This window comes from Mus musculus, chromosome 8 (assembly GCF_000001635.26).
Source record: "Mus musculus strain C57BL/6J chromosome 8, GRCm38.p6 C57BL/6J".
Lineage (NCBI taxonomy): Eukaryota > Metazoa > Chordata > Mammalia > Rodentia > Muridae > Mus > Mus musculus.
In genome coordinates, this window is record NC_000074.6 from 108,920,731 (window position 1) to 108,939,309 (window position 18,579).

The 18,579-nt window shown below is 48.8% G+C and overlaps 1 protein-coding gene and 1 non-coding gene across 7 annotated transcripts in view; both read left to right on the top strand.

Moving 5' to 3' along the window:
• Zfhx3 (zinc finger homeobox 3) overlaps nucleotides 1–18,579 on the top strand; it is a 682,326-nt gene that overhangs the window by 641,420 nt on the left and 22,327 nt on the right. For all 6 annotated transcript variants that reach the window (XM_030243257.1, XM_030243258.1, XM_011248284.3 and 3 more), the window contains 2 exons: nucleotides 12,802–12,935; nucleotides 13,079–13,279. In XM_030243257.1, the coding sequence (XP_030099117.1) occupies nucleotides 12,802–12,935; nucleotides 13,079–13,279 (335 nt within the window). The remainder of the gene's footprint in view (nucleotides 1–12,801; nucleotides 12,936–13,078; nucleotides 13,280–18,579) is intronic.
• Mir3108 (microRNA 3108) lies at nucleotides 16,130–16,208 on the top strand. The gene has a single exon (NR_037295.1). It is a non-coding gene; the product is annotated as a microRNA 3108 (primary transcript).

Genomic DNA, 18,579 nt, shown 5'->3' on the forward strand with positions numbered 1-18,579 from the left:
CTGCGGTGCCAGTGAGCATGACTCCAATCGGATTTGACATGTTTAACATAAATGTATAGTGCACGGCTCTTGCGGCATATGAATAATTCCTGTGGAGCCACCGCCCTTCTAATTACTGAGTTTGGGGAAAAAAAAAGGCAGGTCAGGCACATCTTGGTGGAAATGTATTGCCAGCCCGTCCTGCTCCTCCACTGTCTACAGCTCTGTATAAATAGAGATGCCATTGTATGGGGGACTTAATCCCGACAAGGGAATCTGTCACAGAATGGAAGGGGCTGCTGCCTTCTCCTCTCCTCATCCCCCTTCCCCCTTCCTCCCTCCTCCTTCCTCCTTCCTTCCTTCTTCCTTCCTTCCTCCTTCCTTCTTCCTTCCTTCTTCCTTCCTTCTCCTCCTTCCCTTCTCCTCCCTCCCACCCATCTTTCCACTCCTTTTTAAAAATCAGTTAGCTATCCAGAGACAAAACAAGGTGTATGCCAGGAGGAAACATTATGGGTTGGGGAACTTGAAAATTCTGGGGCCGTCAACGTTTCATCAGATGAGGCACTGCTGAAGGGTAGCATAAACCTCAAAGAACATTAGCTACTAAAGTCAGAGCATTAATAACTTCTCTCGGTCTGTAATATAGCAAGGGCCTAGGGGAAGGGTTCAAATAGGTTTTCTCTACGGGCGTCAGACAGCACCACGCCCATGCTTCTTGGTGGGATGTGGGAGACTGCAGACTCTGACCTTGTCCCATGTCATCACTGACCGTTCTCACTCTGTTGTCACAGCCATTGTGGACCAGTGTCACTGCAAGTGCCACGTGAATACCTCTGAATGGTCAATCACTTCTAACCAACCAGGCCCATACGCACCTCTGTGGAAGTGGCCCCATTCTAAATCTTTCTGGCTCTCGTTTCCTATGCTTCCTCACCCCAAAATATGCTTACCTTTGCAGTCTAGCGTGAGTAGGGAATGCTGGGAGCCTCCTTCACGTGGCTTCTTTAGTGGCCCGTGTCCTTGCCAATGGACACTGTCTGGGTTTTTATTTTCACACAGCTACAAATTACATAGCTGTTGGCATTTCCAGGGTCCACTTGTTCCCTCACCCCCATCCCCCATACCCTCTTTGTCATTTCCAGGTCGCTTTTATCAGAGCTTGGCTGCTTACAGTCGTTGCAGGCAAAATTCTGTCTCAGGACTGAAAACAGACCGCCAACTATTTTTATTTTGGCAAGCAAAAATAGATACAGGGCATGGTACACAGCTAGGCTTGCCCGAATTCCAGTAATCCAAAGCTTGGCTCTGAAATTTTATATTGTTAGGTCGTAAGTGATGAGACCCAAAATCCTATCAGCTGAGCGAGCGAGTGTGTGTGTGTGTGTGTGTGTGTGTGTGTGTGTGTGTGTGTGTATGTGTGTGTGTGTGTGTGTGTGTGTGTAGACATGCAAGAAAATGTGAGGAACTTTGTAAAGGAAGTGTCATGAGTAATCAGACAATTATGGCACAATGAAATGAGAATTCCTCTTCAGGTATGGATTGGGGACGTGGTGTGTAAATGAAGGAGTATGCAAGGTAAATGTAGATCTTCATCATCACTATGGGAGATATTTTATAACAGGTAGCTCAGCCAGCAAGTGCTTGCTCTGTGAGTACAAGGGACCTGAATTGGAACCTCTGAGCCCATGTTTTTAGAAAGCTGGATACAGAGCATGTAGTTATAATCCTAGCTCCAGGAAGGTGGAGTCAGGTGGATCCCTGGGACTTACTGGGCAGCTATCTAGCCTACTTGGTGCCCTTCCGGGCCAGAGAAAGGCAGCACCCGAGAAATGACACCTGAAGTTATCTCCTTTGGTTCTGTATCCATGCACACACACATTACACATGAATACCCTGGCCTGGGCAGATACCCTGTAGATGTGCTTATGATTCTCAGGCCATGGCCCTGTTCATCTCCCCCTGCCTTGTCTGAGCTGCAGCTTTCGTAAAGGCCTTCTGGATTCTTTCAAACATACCCCATGGGACATCACTTTTCTTAGGCACAGCTGTTCTCCTTGGGCCCTCTAGTGCCTTGATTTTACAGCTAGAGCGTTGTGTCCCGCAGATTAGGGACCCCTGGGCATGTCAGAGCTGTGATTGACTTTCTCCATGACCCACCAGCAGGTTCTTTAGCCTCCTGGGTCAGATATCCATCCGCTACCTTACAAGCTGAAGAATATATAACACGGTCACTTTCTCTTATTATTTGATAAATGGAGAAGTCATGGCCAATCCTGTGCTTCTTAAGATACTCCGTCCTGGCCCGCCCTGTATGTGACAGGCAGTGACTATGTGGCATCTGCTAAGTGCTGCTCGGGACTGCTCTGAAACATCCCTAAGAGCCTAGCATGGCACAAGGTACTCTGAGATGTAAGTTACTCTACTCACTCTTTGGGGGCATCCAGCCCTGTTTCATGTTGCTGAGCAGAAGAGGTAAATTTAGGATGCTTCCCCTTGCCTAAAGCCAGGGTCTCTCTGTCATACAGGGCTTCACAGCCCGATGTGGGCTCCTGTTAGTCCCTGGAACTCCTGTTCATTTCTGAAAATGAAACCATTGCAGCAGGTGTCCAAGACATTACAGCGTGCTAGACTTTGTGGTGTGCTGCGCCTTCTGCTGGGCTCCTGGAAGCCCTGTGAGTAGAGGAAGCTGCAAGTTGAGCATAGTTAATCAAGCGCTTGTGGTCCCCCAGCCAGGATCTGATGGAGGCGAGAGCAACACCCCTCTACCCTACACCACCCCACCCCAAGCTGACTACTGAGCCTTACTCCCTGGCGATGACAGTAACCTCCTGTCAAGGGACCTCTGCCCAGGGTGGGGAAAGGCACGTGGGAAAAGGTCGAGTCCCTGACCTTCCACAAAGGTGCTTGGGAACCCCTAGCCCACCCCTGTGCACTGGTCACTCAGCCCCTGCTCTAGGAGCGGTGAGCAGGAGACCCCGTAGAAGCTCAGCCAGGAGCAGACCTGGCGTTCTCTGTGTGACTGACTGACGCGTCAGATGTTTCCAGTCTCCTCAGTCATTGCGGGGAAAGGCGAGAGTAATTTCCATTTTCTGTCAGAGCTGCACCAGGACTGGGGAGAGAGCTGCCTTGTCAGACTAAGGGAAAGTTTTGTTTGGTTCTTTGTGTCATGGGCACACTCCTAAGCTGCTGTGGTTCCGTTAATAAAGGTCACTGAGAACCCTGGGACATTAGGTTTGAACTAGGAGAACACAGGAAGGGTGTGATTATAGTTCTATTTCTGGGATCTAGGCTGGCTTGGAACCCACAAGGTTCCAAAGTACATCGATCCTAGCTGCCCTAAAGGATGTTTGAGCCCAAGAGGACTGAAGGGCACCCAGGACTGTAGGGCTCCCATTAATCCCCTTGGGCCCTGCCCCATGGCTTGCGTTTCCATTTTATGTTTGCTGGTTTGTTCTAGCTTTTTGAGGCAGGGTGGAGAACAGGATACTTTGTGGCCCCAGGCAGGGGAGGTTGCCTGAATACTACCAATTAGCAGTCAGGAATAGTTCTCAGGTCCCCAAGTGCTAGTCTGATGGTGGCAACCAATGCATAGAAGGTATTAAATAGACAGACAGACAGAGCTCGTCTAAATGAGGTGGTGGCTGCTTTGACTGGTGGTTCGTTCACAAGTCTGACACAGAGGGAGCAAGGTGTCTTGCACGTGGAAACGTGAGACGTCCTTTTGGGAGCTCCAATCAGCGTAGTTAAGCATCCTTATGCATATTTCAAAAAGGAATTAGGGCAGCAGATTGATGCCTCGGATATAGGACATAGGACTGTTGTCTCCTCAAAGCTACAAAGCGAGCAGCAGCCAGCATCCACCAGTCAGCGCAGGACCGCTGTTGGACCACGAGGCTTCCAGTGCTCCCCAGAGAGGCAACTTAAACTAGGGGGACAGTGACCTCACAGCTCAGGATACCGTCCAGTCTGCACTCCCAGAAACAAACTCGTGCAGATAGAAGCCAATGGAGCTCTGTTCATTCTCCCAGGGTCAAAGTTGTGGGGATGTCGGCCAGTACCGATTGCTGGTGCATAGGGCAGGAGGCCAGCACTGTTCCTTTGGGAAAAGCGGGAGGAACACACAGGTTTTGCCTGTTTTTCCTTGAGGTTCTCCAAGACCTATGTGAGAAAGGGATTTCTCATGACAAGTGATCTGTCATTGTGGGCTACACAGCAGACAGAACAAATGCATAGAGGCGATACTTTCTAGACTCCTGGCTTTGAACACATGTCTGTATTTGCTTTTAGACTGAGTAGGTTCCCTGAGGGACAACTGGGTGTAGTCCTTCACCTTTGGCTAGAGATGTCTTGGCTTGGAGACCAGGGCCTATCTCTTTTCTTCCCAAATTAAGCTAAAAGTTCCAAGTCATTGAGTCGCTGGAAAGTGGGCCAACAGGTCTGCCCATGCTTGCAGGTTTCTTTAACTTAAATTCAAGTTAGAGCAGAAAGTGTTATGACTCCTACCAGTGACCAAAAAAAAAGCGCTGAGCAGGTAGCTCTTCTCCAAGTGTGGTCCCTGGACCATCTGCCTCACCGGGGAACTCACCCGCCGTGCATTCTCTGACTCAGACCTACAGAATCAGAGCCTCTGTGGGTAGGGCCTGCAGTCGGTGTGCTCTGCAAGAAGTTCAGACACCCTCTAGAGTTCTAGGACCGAAGACTCTGCAACCCCAGAGACAAAAGCCAGAGCCATCTCTTTATTTATAGGCTGAGTCCGGAGCCCCTCCTAGACCAGAGAGCACTGAACTTGACCAAAGACAGGTGTGTGCCCTAAAGAGACACAGATACTTAGCCTGGGCAGCTCACACCAGAGATGGCAATGAGAGTTGGGACAGAAGGGAGCTGGCCACAGGGACAGTGACTCTATGAGAGTCTGGGAGATCTTCAGTGAGCACAGCTAGTAAGTAACACTTCCTTGTATCTGCACTCTTCTCAAAGCCTCTTGCGAACCAGTCCTTGTTTCAGGATGCAAGGGCAAACGATGATGCCTGAGAGTGTCCGGATGTTCCCGTGACCAGCCTGTCTTGTTTGTAGCTGAGCTGGTAGAGGAAAATTAACCTCCTTAAGTAGCGGTTGTGCCCATCACAACAAACTGAAATTGTCTTAGGAAGAGTCTTTCTAGAAACAGAAAGTCAACGTAAGAGATGTATGGCATGCCAGAGCTGCGTGGGCATCCTCTTCTACTCTGGGGCGGCCGGACGACCTGCTGAGCAGGCTTTCTAGAGACACACAGAGCAGTCCAGCCTGAGGTACCGCTCTCAAGGAGATTCCTCACTAGGCTGGAGTCAGGCATGGAAGAGAAGCTCAAGTTCTTACAGGAGTGTACAGACCCTCCCCTGCAGTGTGCTCGCAAGCCCGCTTCTGTTCACTGGGGTCTCTCCAAAACCTCTCTGAAGCATCCCTAAATGCCTGGCTGGAGGCGGACTGAGACCATGCACGCCTAGAGACAGTTGGCAGCGAAGCAGACTCTTTGAAGGAATGTTGTCCTCTGTACTAGCAGAGGAAGAGAATTTAGCCAGCTCTCTGGCCACTTATCAAGTGCAGTAGCTCTACAAGAACAGAGCCAGATAGCCCAGCTCGTCCCCCGGGAAGGAACTGCAAGCAGATGCCAAGATTAGCTCCACTTGCATCGACAGTACGAAGATCACAAAGTCTTTCTGGAAGCCCGGTGCTCATGCTGCTGTGAGTGAGTTGGAAGTCTTCGAGAAGCTGAGGGAGATGGCCTGAGGGAAAGAGCACGCGCCTCACCTTTCTCTTAACGAGCACCTTGAGCCGAATGGGCCATTTTCAGAGGCTCCACAACATCTGTGTGGCTGGGGTAACCATCCCAACTTGAACACTTTAATGTGAAGTCGTGTGAGAAAGAAAAAAAAAATCCCCACTTAGTCAATGGAGATAGATAAAAGATTGCTGTAAATTTCTAGGGCAGGTGGCAAGCTGGTTTACGGAATGCAAGGCGATGAGAACCCCTGGCTTACGGAAAGTAACATGAATTAATAATCATTTAATTGGCTCCTCCATTATGTTGCTGGTTTGGGAGATGGAAGTTCAGATGGAGGGGCTGTCAGCGGTGCTTTAGCTAAGAGTCTGATGTTAAGAAGTGGGGGTGGTGCCTACTTCTGGACTCTCTACAAGTATCAAATGTCAGGCAGTTATCCCAAGTTCTCGGTGGGCTCACCCTAGGACCCCACAAAGGAAGAAGCGCGGCGCATTGGTAAATTTCACTTTCAAGGGACATAGCCCCAAGACGGACAATAGAGAAGGAACTTCCAAATGACACGGACAGCTCAGCCCCTACTCAGGATCTTCCCAAGGTAGTGTCACTGGCTCACAGCCTAGTGTTCACCATACCCACAGTCCCACCACCGGCTAAAGTGATGGGAAGAGGAGCTTTCCATGGGAACCCAGAAATTAATTCTACTCCGATTGGTCTTCTCATATTGTGAGGGGATATCCTTTCTGATGTCTTGAGGAAGCCAGAAACTGAGACCTCAAGGTTCCTCTCACTTAGTTTCTGTTGTTTCTCCACATTTCTCCCAAGGCAGCAGGCCCTTCCCTTGCTTGCCTTCAGCACCACTCGGCTGGAAAGAGGCATGCGCTGTGCCATCTGCAGTCCAATGGGGGATGTACCTATGACTCCCTTTGCTTTCAAATTTCAGTGACCCAGGTTCAGAACTTGTGAGTGGAGATTGAGGTTCAGTAGGAATTGGTTCTAGGAGGAACAGTTTCCCTGTGAGTTAGAGACCACCATTTTAGATACCATTCTCCCTCCCGACTCCTCACTCCAGGAGCCCGTGCTTAATAACGGATACATTTAAACACCATAAAAACTTTTTATTGAAAGCTGGAAGGCAGTGCTGGGCGTGGCGGCACTTGGGAAGCAGAGGGATCCCTATGAGTTCAAGGCCAGCCAGGTCTACATAGAGAGCTCCAGGACCACATAGAGAGACCCTGTCTCCAAAAGGAGAAAGAAAAGAGGACAAGCAAATTGCATGAAGTCAGGCGAGCTCTCTTCTCTCCCCTGTTCCTTCTGATGAGAGGAAGAGCAATAGCTTACTACTAATTACTAATAGCTGATACACCTCACTGGTGATTATTTTCAGAAGTTAAATACTGGCCAGACAAAATGTGAGAAGGTCAAAGTGTATATAGAGATTGATGTTTTCATTCACAAGGGGTCTCCCCCACTGAAGAAGCCATGCACGGATAACCGTGTGTCCCCACCCCCACCCCCCATCTCATGGCATCAGATGGAGATGCAGGCATCGGTCCGCCTTTGTCCTTGTCGATTTTATCGGCCCACCCTCCACAATTTAGGAGGATATGGCAGACCACCGCCCTGGAAGCCAAACCCCAGAAAGTTTTCTGAACTCTGTAACAGTGACAGGCTAGTCTTTGCTGTGTTACGCTGGGCAGCAGACTGCCAATTGCAAAGTCTATGCACGTGTTCTGTTAGTAGAGAGCTTTGTACAGTCACACTATCTTATTCACCAAGCCTTAGATAGCATGCCTCGAGTCCAGCATGTTGCCCGTGGAGGACTCGTTGAGAGTTAACGGTTTTTCCTACGGCATAACTGCCAAAGGTGGCGGGTTGGGGTTGGGGGACAGCCTTAAGGAGCAAAGAAAACAAAAACTCCTCTGAGGTTGTGCACAGCATGGGTCCACATACCCACCTTTCATGGACAGCTGAATTTAAATGCCAAGCCACTTAATTATAATATTTAAAATGATGTAGCTACTGGATGAACTTAGAAATTACCCACAATGCTGTTTCCTAATATGATAATCACTTTCTTCTGTTTTCCCCTCAGTGCTGACGGTTTACATATCTGTGACCGAGCCTGATGTACCGCTCATCTTTTCTGCTTTGTATTTCTGATCTTTCATAGCTATCATTTTAAGATCTATGGCACGCAAAGGAATGGCTATACCGTCCCTCGCTGTATCACTGTCTCTGCTCTCTTTTACCTAGTTTCTGCTTCTTTGTTTCTTCGACCCCACCCTGAATATTAAGGACTGAACTCAGCCTCTGGCACATACTAGGCAAGCACTCCACCCCTGAGCTGATCTCCTGTGCTTTCTTTGTGTCAGGGTCTGGCTAGGTTGCCCAGGCTGGCCTAGAACCTGCGAAGCCCTCCTGCTTCAGCCTTTCTGAGTAGCCGTGTCTCCATTCCTGCTTGGGTTGTTTCCACTCCTTTCAATCATTATTATAAAAATGGCTTCAGGTAGTTTTTGACCTTGCTGCTGACTTAATGCAAAGATTCCAGGGGCTGACTACTTAAGCCATGTCTGGTTTCCGTGGCACATCTGTTGCCTCTTCACTGTCATGACATCATAAGAGGACCTAGAGTGACCGATAATCGGTTTTTGTAAATTGCGGTTTTGGTATTGTAATATCCCTTCTCCTGAGTTTTATGAGAAGAGTCGAGAAAGTCTTCTGAACAGAAAACCACAGTACGTCTTGGTGTCCTTGCCACCACATTGGCAGGAGTCAGGTAGACATGGATTTCGAGACTGTGGCCCCTTTTGAAGTTGTTCAGAAAACCCCGTGGCTCACAATAGATAAATTATGCAGCACACTGGTGGAGAACTGTCGGCTCACATGCAGAAACTACACAAAGGATCCTCACCCCGACTTGCTAGGGATTGGATGGTCCAGCAAGGGAAGGGCCAGTGTCAGATGTATTTGACTGCAAGGAGTAAGCAGTCTTCCCACCTCCCAGGGAAATGCCGGAGAAGATGTAACTGTACAAAATGGCGCTTTAATTAAGAGATTAATAATAATAATAATAATAATAATAATTATTATTATTATTATTATTATTATTAAAGGGACTGGTGAGCTGCGGAGGGTCTAATGTCCACTTCTGCACAGGTTTTCTTAAATAACAATGTTAAGTTGTCCTGGGTAGAGAGGAGATAAACCTAGAAGTTTGAGTACCAGTGGGCCTGGTATTTCATATACAGCTGGGCTGTTGTGTTTCTGGGAAGAAGGAGGAATGAACAAGCCAGTGTGCTATGTGTGTGTATGTCGATGTTGCTGTGTCTTGTTTTTACTTTTTAAACACTTTGTGATGGCTCCTTGGCTCACAGTGACAAAAGAACCTTAGAATCCAAAAGCAGTTGGAGTTTTGTTGCAGGGAGAAAGGCATTAGAGATTCCCTCTCACCCGCAAGGGGACAACATAGTGGCTTTAGAGGCCAGACTTCTCGCCTCTGCCAAGTCCCCGTGCTTCCTGCTTTGCATCTGGAGGAGGAGGATGGACTCCTGTCCTGCAAGGGAGCTAGCTGGTGGCGTTGTTTGCTTCTCAGCTCTGAGACTGAAATGGCTTGGGGGATCTCAGCCTCCCAGCCCCCTCCGCTCAGGCTGCCAAACAGTCGCCAGACAGTCATAGCACGTGATAGAGGCCTTTAGCACACATGTGCCATTGTCCCATAACAAACGCAGGACTGGGCGGGATGGGCACTGGGGGTAGAACCTGCTTGCACCTTGGTCACCTCTGCTGTAAGAGGGGCAGGTTGGCTCTCCTGTTCCCTACAGTAAGCTCTGAGCCTAACTTGATACCTAGCACTTGGAAGGAGGGGAGCAGGCAGGATGACTTAGAACAACAAAGCCTTACAAATAGTTCTGTTAATTCTTTGGGAATTTCACACAATATGTTTGGGTGATATTTGCCCCCAACTCCCCCAATTCCCTTAGCTCCTCCAAGATCCACCCCCATCTCCCCATCCCTCCCAACTTTATGTCCTTTGTTTAGTACAACATTACCACCACCACCATCACCATCGACTTTAATTGGTGCTGTCTGTAGAGTTCATGGTATGAGGCCAAAGCAAAGCAGTATCTTACAGGACTACTGCACCCACGAACACATAGCAGCTACCGTTGCCTCCACAACACCTGCTCAGGATCCAGCCAGTCAGCACTCAGGTGTGGAATTGGAAGGAGGAGGAGCTTATCAGCTCCGCCCCTCACTGAGACACTGGACAGCCAGTTTTCTTTGAGGGAGTGGGAGGTGAGCCACACTCCAGTGCTCGGACAGCAAGTAAGCCTGAAGAGAGCATCATTGGTGTCTTCTGCTCGCCTCACCCCTGGTGTCCACTTGAAGAACTAACGTGGAAAATAAGAAGCCTGCTCAGGGCTGAGGGAGCACTTGGAGCTGTGGAAGTGCTCATGAGCTCCCAGTCCTGAGACAGAGGGTTGTGTGATGGGGGCTGGGAGATGGGAAATGGGCTGTGGGGGAACTGGTCTCAAATGTCGCAGCACCTAGTTAATCAGCAGCCAGTCCATCAATTAAATATCCACCCATCACCTATCACCTTTCAAGGGAGAAGGAGTAACTCCCATTAAGACCGAAATGGGTTTGAAGTCGATCCGAGACAGATTAAAATACTGTTATGAATCTGTGTCGGGAGGAGGAGGGGGTCTGTGTAGAATGTGCCTGAGCTTGTACTTTTTAAATAATAGATGCCCTGTAAACTTCAGGAGACCAGGTTACCAAGATAACAGGGTTAAAGGTCACAAAATATACATTCTGGGAAGAGCATCAACTTCCTGGAATATTTCTTGTATTTGGCAATTCAGGGAAAAAATTATGGCCCTATGATTTCAAGGAGTAAAATTTATTTTCTCAAACGATTGATCATTAAAGTTACACAGTTCAGGGAGTAAAGGCACTTGCCACCAAACCTCATAACCTGAGTTCAAAACCCAGGTCCCACGTGTTGAGAGGTGAGAACAAACTGTAACAAATTATCCTCTGATCATCACATGTGTGTGTGAGCATGAGTGCAAGCATGTCTCTCTCTCTCTTTCTCTCTCTCTCTCTCTCTCTCTCTCTCTTTCTCTCTCTTTCTCTCTCTCTCTCTCTCTCTCACACACACACACACACACACACACACACGGTGAAGAAAACGTAATATAATGAAAACCTTTAAGAAAGTATACTCCCCTAGACTGGCATCACTTGGGAACCACTGCAGAATCCATTTCAAAGTCAAATACAAAATGGAAATACGTGTCAGACGACACAGACAGACAGACAGACAGAAGCAGAAACCTGATTTAAATGGAGTAAAACTCGAGGTTTCTGAAATGGAGGCTAAATGCCATGCTAAATTAACAGCAGCGATAAAGTTTTTTCAGGTTTTTTTTTTCTTTAACAAACTATTTTCAAGAGTTTTCAACGTGAGAACATCAGGCAGCTACAAGCAAGCCAGTCAAACCAGCGCTTGCCCAGCCCCGCCCCATGCGCGTCTGTGAACTTCCCACAGTGAGAGCAGCCATCCTAAAGCTGTCAGGCTGTGCGCCAGACTTACCCCGTCTGTGACTATGTTTTCACGCTCCCAGCCACTACAAAAGCCTCAAAAGCCCACAACAGAGTTAGAAACAGACAAGGCTGGGTTTACGTCCTTTCCCTGCCCCCCTCCCGCCTTCCTTGTCACTTAGCCCACGCCTTTCTCATTCTCCTTGCCCCATGCCACATCGAGCCTGCACATACATTTGTTAACATATATGTATGTATACATTACCGGCAAGGATCTGCATGTGAGGGAGAGCATTTAGTTTCTTCTTCCTTTGTGTCTGAGACTGGGCGACTTTGCTTTTTTAATATTGTATATTCTAAATCCATTTGTAAATTTTGTGAGCTCATGTTTTGTTAGAGCTGAGTAGTATTTCCATTTTGTATCTGCACCACGTCTCCCATGTCCACTTGCCCGTTTGTCGATGGACAGCTAGGCTGGTTCCATTTCTTCGCTATAGTGAACAGAGCTACAGCAAACATAGGGATCCATCTGCCTCGGGTGTGGAGCTGTCAGGGTATAGGCTGAGGAGTGGCAAGCCCCATGAGGGGCCTCCAAATTGGATTCCATAATGAACGGACTAATTCACGCCACTGCTGCCGGTGAATAAGGCTTCCTGGCATCTTTGTTCTGGTTTGTGTTTTTGTCTATTTTCTTCATTGCTTTAAGCAACATTCCAGAAAAATGGAGTTTCAGATCTAAAATGAATGGAAGCTCACTCCTTAGCTGGCAAGGACTGTCCCTACTGTGTGGTACCCAAACCTCATGTGTCCCCCTTCACATGCATGGTTTTGGGGGGCTCGTTCTGGCTTTTGGCAGCGCAGCCGAGGGCAACAGGAAGAACGGTTTGTAAGCAGGAAGGGAGTTTCCCTCTTATCTCCGGCTCTAAAGCCCTTACATGTGCCTCAGGTATGACTTGGATCCACGGCCCACTTCCACTCCTCGGTTATTTCTTACCAAAGAGCCAACGGCTGAGCCCAGGTGTGAGTTATAACAGGTTAACGTTAGTACCCAGACTTCCACTGAGCCTCTTGGCTGTGGTGATGCTAAGAGGTGGAATGATAAAGTTGGAGGCACACGGTTGTTCAGGTCTGTGGAGCAGTGTATGGCTGCTATTTAGGTTGGTGAAGCATTTGAAGAGACTCTGCCACCTGCCCAACTTCTCTGCCCCAACCCCACGTAACGGGGCAAGCTGTGCTTAGACAATGGGAAAGTAGAAGAAGCGATAAGCTAACACCAGGGCCCTTGACTGCATTTCTTTCCTGTCTCTGTCAGACATTCAGTTGTTAAAGGAATTCACGGGGTTAGGGCTGTGGGGAGAAGGGCACGCTGCGTTGCCAGTGTGCATGGGAAGTCATTCTCCTCAACCTTTGGCGTCTTAAGCCCCTGCTATCAGTGAGGTTGATCCGCATCCAGCACAAAGCCCCCTTGAGCTGGCCCAGGCTGGCTACTATAACGCATATTCTGCTTTTTCTTTCAGCGTCATCCAGTCAGGCAGAGAAGGAGTTGACGGATTCCCCTGCAACCACCAAACGCACCTCCTTCCCGGGTAGCTCTGAGACTCCGCTCTCTTCGAAGAGGCCAAAAGCATCAGAGGAGATCAAACCCGAGCAGGTGAGGCCTGCAGGGTCTGCCGCGGTGGGGGTGTTGTCAATATTGATGGGGAATGATGAACTTTTGGGGCACTGGGTCTTGGGAAGGCACAGCTTTAGGAGGGTCAGATGTTTGAGTCGGAGTGATGGGTGTTGCCCCCACAGATGTACCAGTGTCCCTACTGCAAGTATAGCAACGCTGACGTGAACCGGCTGCGGGTGCACGCCATGACACAGCACTCGGTGCAGCCTTTGCTCCGCTGTCCCCTGTGCCAAGACATGCTCAACAACAAGATCCACCTCCAGCTGCACCTCACCCACCTCCACAGCGTGGCACCTGACTGCGTGGAGAAGCTCATTATGACGGTAAGGCAGCCCGGACGAGGACCCTGTGGCCTTTCCTCCTTCAGGGGTCAAAAGTCATGCAGTGGTAACATGAGCAAGATCCGTTTGTTGGTCCAGAAAGCTGCTGTAGAACTGGCAGTGTGAGAAAATCATCTCAGCTCTGTGGCCGAGGTCTGACTGTCCCTGTCTTGCGCTTGGTTGTTACCAAGGCAGGCTCGTGGCCCTGATTCAAGAAACCATCATTCTGAGTCCCCAGGTCTTGGTTTCGCAGTCGGTTGGGGGGGGGGCCACTTGGCCTTTCCAATCATAATGCTTCCGTCCACCTTCCTAGCCAGCTCTGTTTGGAGAAGTCTGACACCTTCCCATTAACGAATGAGGAAACTAAGTCTCACGGTCACTCAGCCCCAGCTAAGTTACTTGCTCGCCAGCTAAGACCTGAACCCACAGTTTTTAGCTCTGGGTCTAGCGTTGGAACGTGAGGCTTCAAGGTAGGCATTTTGTTCTCAGAGCAGGAAAGTCATCCGTTTGGGTGTGACATGCTGGCTCACAAACACCGACTTTACATGTGCACAGGATGGATGCTTTTATACCTGCAAGCATCGGGGGGCCTAACTCATGAGTGGCCACCATAGACGCGGCCAAAAGATCACTCTTAACATGAAACCTTAACTGCACTATGAAAACTTCAAAACGCCGTGGCTGGCAGCAGTGTCTTACTTCCAGCTCTGCTAGGGCCACTAGGAAAGGCCTTTCCCCGTCACCAGAGGAAGAAGAGACACGGTTTCTCTCCCTGTCTGGTATTATCTCAGCAGTGAGATGGTAAGTTGATGAGGCTGACATTTCACGGAGAGATTCCCAGAGAAATAGTCTACTGTGAATCCCATCCTGACCGCGCAGGTTACAGGAGTGTCCTTTTGAGGGCATTCACAATTCCATTCGGTTATGTAAAAATAACGAATAACGTTGTGTAAGGATGTTTGGTCTTGATGATTGGTGTACCAAGAGAACTTGAAACAGCCCGTGGAAAACCCTAAGACACCATAGCCCAAGCTTCACTCAGAGGTCTTCCAAGCACAAATTCACATTTTCAAATAGGCTGGAAAGATTCCCACAGGAGGAGGGATGGATCCTGCCAAGTCCCAACAGCCGTGGAAGTAAGAAGGGATTTCCTGAGCCTCCTGTCTCTTTCTGAATGCCTGGAACTCTGGGGACCTAAGGGAACAAGAGGAGGCATGCGAGAGAACATTTCTTATTCTTTAAACTTAGCTACATTTTCCTTCTGCTTGAATGATTATTTTTATTGTTTAATATTAATCTAGTATGACAACCATGGGCCTACAGTAATCTCCATGCCTGGAATATATTAGACAGTAAAACAGTTTTATATCCCTCAGTACTAACATATAAATTGTATTTCAAATAGCCATTGTTGGTCAGGATCTATCTATCTATCTATCTATCTATCTATCTATCTATCTATCTATCTATTTTGTTTTGGGGGTCAGGTTTTCTCTGTATAGCCCTGGCTCTCCTGGTACTCACTCTGTAGACCAGGCTGGCCTCGAACTCAGAGATCCACTTGCCCCTGACTTCCCAAGTGCTCAGAGTAAAGGCGTTCACCGCTACCACCAGCTCAGGCCATCACGTTTTTTTTTTTTTTTTATCACTAGAACCAAAGAGGCGAATTTCAAGTGATAATTTTCACCATGAACCTTTGGCCAGCGGAGTCCTCAGGAACAGGTTGTTGCCATGGCATTTGCTTGGGTCCCAATCCCTAAGGTATTTCTGGAAGTGACCTCACTAAATAGCACTTTGTGAAGAAGTGATTTCCCACCTTTTAAAGACCCCAGAAAACAGAGCCAAGGCCATGAACCTTCCCTGGAGCAGTGTCCAGAGCCAGACATGCCTGTCGAAGGTACCAGGGAGCACCCCACACATTGGGAGGACGGTGATAAGCTTGTTCTTGAACCCCTAGCAGAGAGATTACGCAAGAAGCAGCCACTCCCTGAAGGTCCTGCACTTTGCTCCGCACAGAAACCCCACAGGCCTCATCTTTCCACAGATAGTAGAGATGTTGTCTAGCCGTCTCTGAGAAGTGTACAAGCTGTAAAAGTGCTGGTTCCAGGAAACCAGCTTGCTAGTATCAGCGAGCTACTAGATTGCAAATCGGGGAGTTGAAAGTAGGGATGACGCGTGAGTGGTGTGTTTTAAGCGCTCCTCTGAACTTCACAGATGGTGTGAGGGGCTTTCATGCACCACATAGCTCTCTACCTGGGAAACTGGCGTGGTGACTGTCCCACAGAACTGGTCCTTCTAGTCACGAGGCCAGTTTTGCAAGTGATGTATTTCCTTCTCCATTCAAAACAGCTTTGTGCAGCCACTCTCTAGGGTAAACCCCCAGATCCTCTTTGATGCCTAGACGCCTAATCTTGGTCAGATGCCAGGGCTGTTCTTTGGAAAAGTTTGGTGTTAAAATGGAATTCACAATTGTTGTACAACTAAGTGATGTTAATGAGCCTGTGGCTGAAACCGTGTCCCCGAAGGGCATTTTACAGTAATTTTATTAGAAAATTGGCCCCGGGAAAGTGTTGGTTAGGCTTTCTGACAGTTTATCTGTTTGTGCTTAGCCAAGTGCAGCGGAGAGCTCTAAAAGCAATCTGATGAAGATAACTCCTAACCAAAGCCTTTCTTCCTCTGCTTCGTCATGAGGAGTAGCCAGTGGCCATTCAACCTCTGAGAGGCTCAAGTCCTGTCTCCTGGGATCCTGAATGGCAAGGCAAATGGCAGAGTGGCCCAGGCAGGTGGCTTTGGCTGAGGGACAGAAAACGCTGCCAAAGGTTCCCAGATCCGTGATCCCGGCTGGACGTGAGACACAACCAGGGTCTCTAAAGCTAGACGTTCCGGAGAATTTTTTTATTTCGGCGTCTAGGTCTAGAGTCTCAAGGAAGTGGCCAGTATTGGATTTCAGTCCATCTGAAAGTAAATTCCGCCTTGATAAATGGAAATAGATTACTTTTTACGCAGTGTCTTTCCTTTCCGTTGTAAATGGAGAGCTTTTTTTTTTTTTTTTTTTTTTTTTTTTTTTTTTTTGAGGAGGCTTCATTTAATAATACCTTATCAGACAGCTTTCAGGAACCTGCAGGGTCTAATACGTCTGTTGCTATGGTAACGGCTGCTTATGCTCTGCATCTCATATCTATGTCTTCCATGGGTCCCCTTCTTTTTACCGATGAGGGGGCTTGAAAAAAATGCTCTTCATTGGCAGGATTTGCAGCGCTGGCCATCGACCGTGGAAGCAGCACCCTCCACACTTGCTGGAAACAACTCAGACCACATTTCTTTCTACACGTGTCACATAAAAGAGGAAGTCTCTAAAGCTTTGGGGCAGTGAGACAGGCTCACCTCCACACTCGGCTGGCCAGTCCCCCCTCCACCATGTTGATCTCAAATACCTAAGTCTTATTTCCAGACAAGCCAAGGCTTTAGATTGGGGGAAATGTTGGTGCTTCCACTCTGTCCCTGGATTTGGGGGGAAGGATGAGGGCCCAGGGACACGTGTTTCTCCTCGGCTCCTCAGTAAGAATGGGAAAGACCACCCACCATGCGTTTCAATACTCTTAAATTATTCTAATTGATCAGTGTCTTCTAAGTGACAGGACATACCACCGGGATCCTAGATCATTAATTTGGGGACATTTTCTTTGTTCTTTAATCACTTAACAAAATGGGACCTCACAGCTGAAATGAGGCTGAGCCAAGAGCACCTTTTTCTGTAGCCTTTCCTCTTCCTCCTCTTTTCTGGCCCACAATTACTCCTTTTTATTATTTCATAGGCACCCAGATGCCCTCCTGTGCTCCTGTGCCCCTCTCCCCCACTTTCTGCCTTGCCTGTGGTTTTCTCTCAGCCTCTCTTTGGGGGGACAATAGTATAGTCTCCTGTGTTCTTTAAACACCAGTCTATGACTCTCTCTCTCTCTCTCTCTCTCCCCCTCCCTCCCTCCCTCCCTCTCTCTCTCTTCCCCCACTCTCTCTCCCTCTCCCCTTCTTCCCCTCTCCCTCTCTCCCTCTTCCCCTCTCCCTCTCTCTCTGCTCTATGTATGTGTGGACCTCAGGGGCAGGCTTCCTCCTCCCCCTCCCCCACAAGGGGGCTCTTGTGCTCCCCCTGGCCCCCGAGGCTGTCACACCCACCTGCATATCAGCTCTTTCACTTTGTGTCCATCTCAGAGGAAGGTAATGAAAATAATCGGGCTTCATTAATTCCAAGCCCTGCGAGATGATAGCCATTTGGAGCCTGTTTGCCAATTAGATGGTCTAAATTAGAAGTGACCTTGGTATACTGCCGCCGCCTGCCTCTCGGGTCTAATGAAGCTTTGCTCTCCCATCCATTTCCCCCTCAGCTCTCTCGTCTGTGTACACACACACACACACACACACACACACGCATAGCTGCTCCTGTTTCTTATGTCCCTCCCCACCCCCTGCTCCATCCGTTCAAATCATTCTCAGTTTTCAAACTCCGGTTCTGGTTTGTGTGTGTGTTATTTTGATCTACATAAATTGTTAGTGTGGCCCTCAGTTTTGTCTGTCTGTGTGTGTCTATGTCTCACGCCATTTTAGAAAGGAGATCTGTGGGGAGGGAGGTTTTGTCAGTGAATTCCAAGTTCCAGGCGGGGAGGAAGACAGCATCCCGGTGTTCTGTTCCACAGTAAGCCAACTGTCCCGTATTCTGTTGTACAGTAGGCCAACTACATACAGTCAACCCCAGTATATATTTTGGACATAAGAGAAGCCTTTTAATGTCTCATGAAGAGATAAATGCTGGAGGAGACACATATGCTGGGGTCCTCCTGTGATGAGCACACAGAGTATATGTGTGTGAAACTTCACCCTGAGCCCCATAAATCTATACAGTTATACGCAACAATTAAAATTTCCTGAAAGCAGTACAGCTGGTACACATCGTTATAATCCCAGCACTCAGGCAGGGGGATTATGAGTTGGAGGTTTGCCTTGGGGGATATGAGACTTTAGGTCTTAAAAAGTAAAAAATTTAAAAGTATACTATTTTTTTTCTAAGATGAGACATGACAGAGACAAAGTCTCGTAGAGACTGTGCTGCCATGCCTCACCGGCAGGCAGGCAGGCAGGCAGGCAGGCGGGCGGGCAGGCAGGCGGGCGGGCGGGCGGGCGGGCAGGCGGGCAGGCGGGCAGGAGGGCAGGCGGGCAGGCGGGCAGGCGGGCAGGCGGGCAGGCAGGCAGGAAGGCAGGCGGGCAGGCGGGCAGGAAGGCAGGAAGGCGGGCGGGCGGGCGGGCAGGCAGGC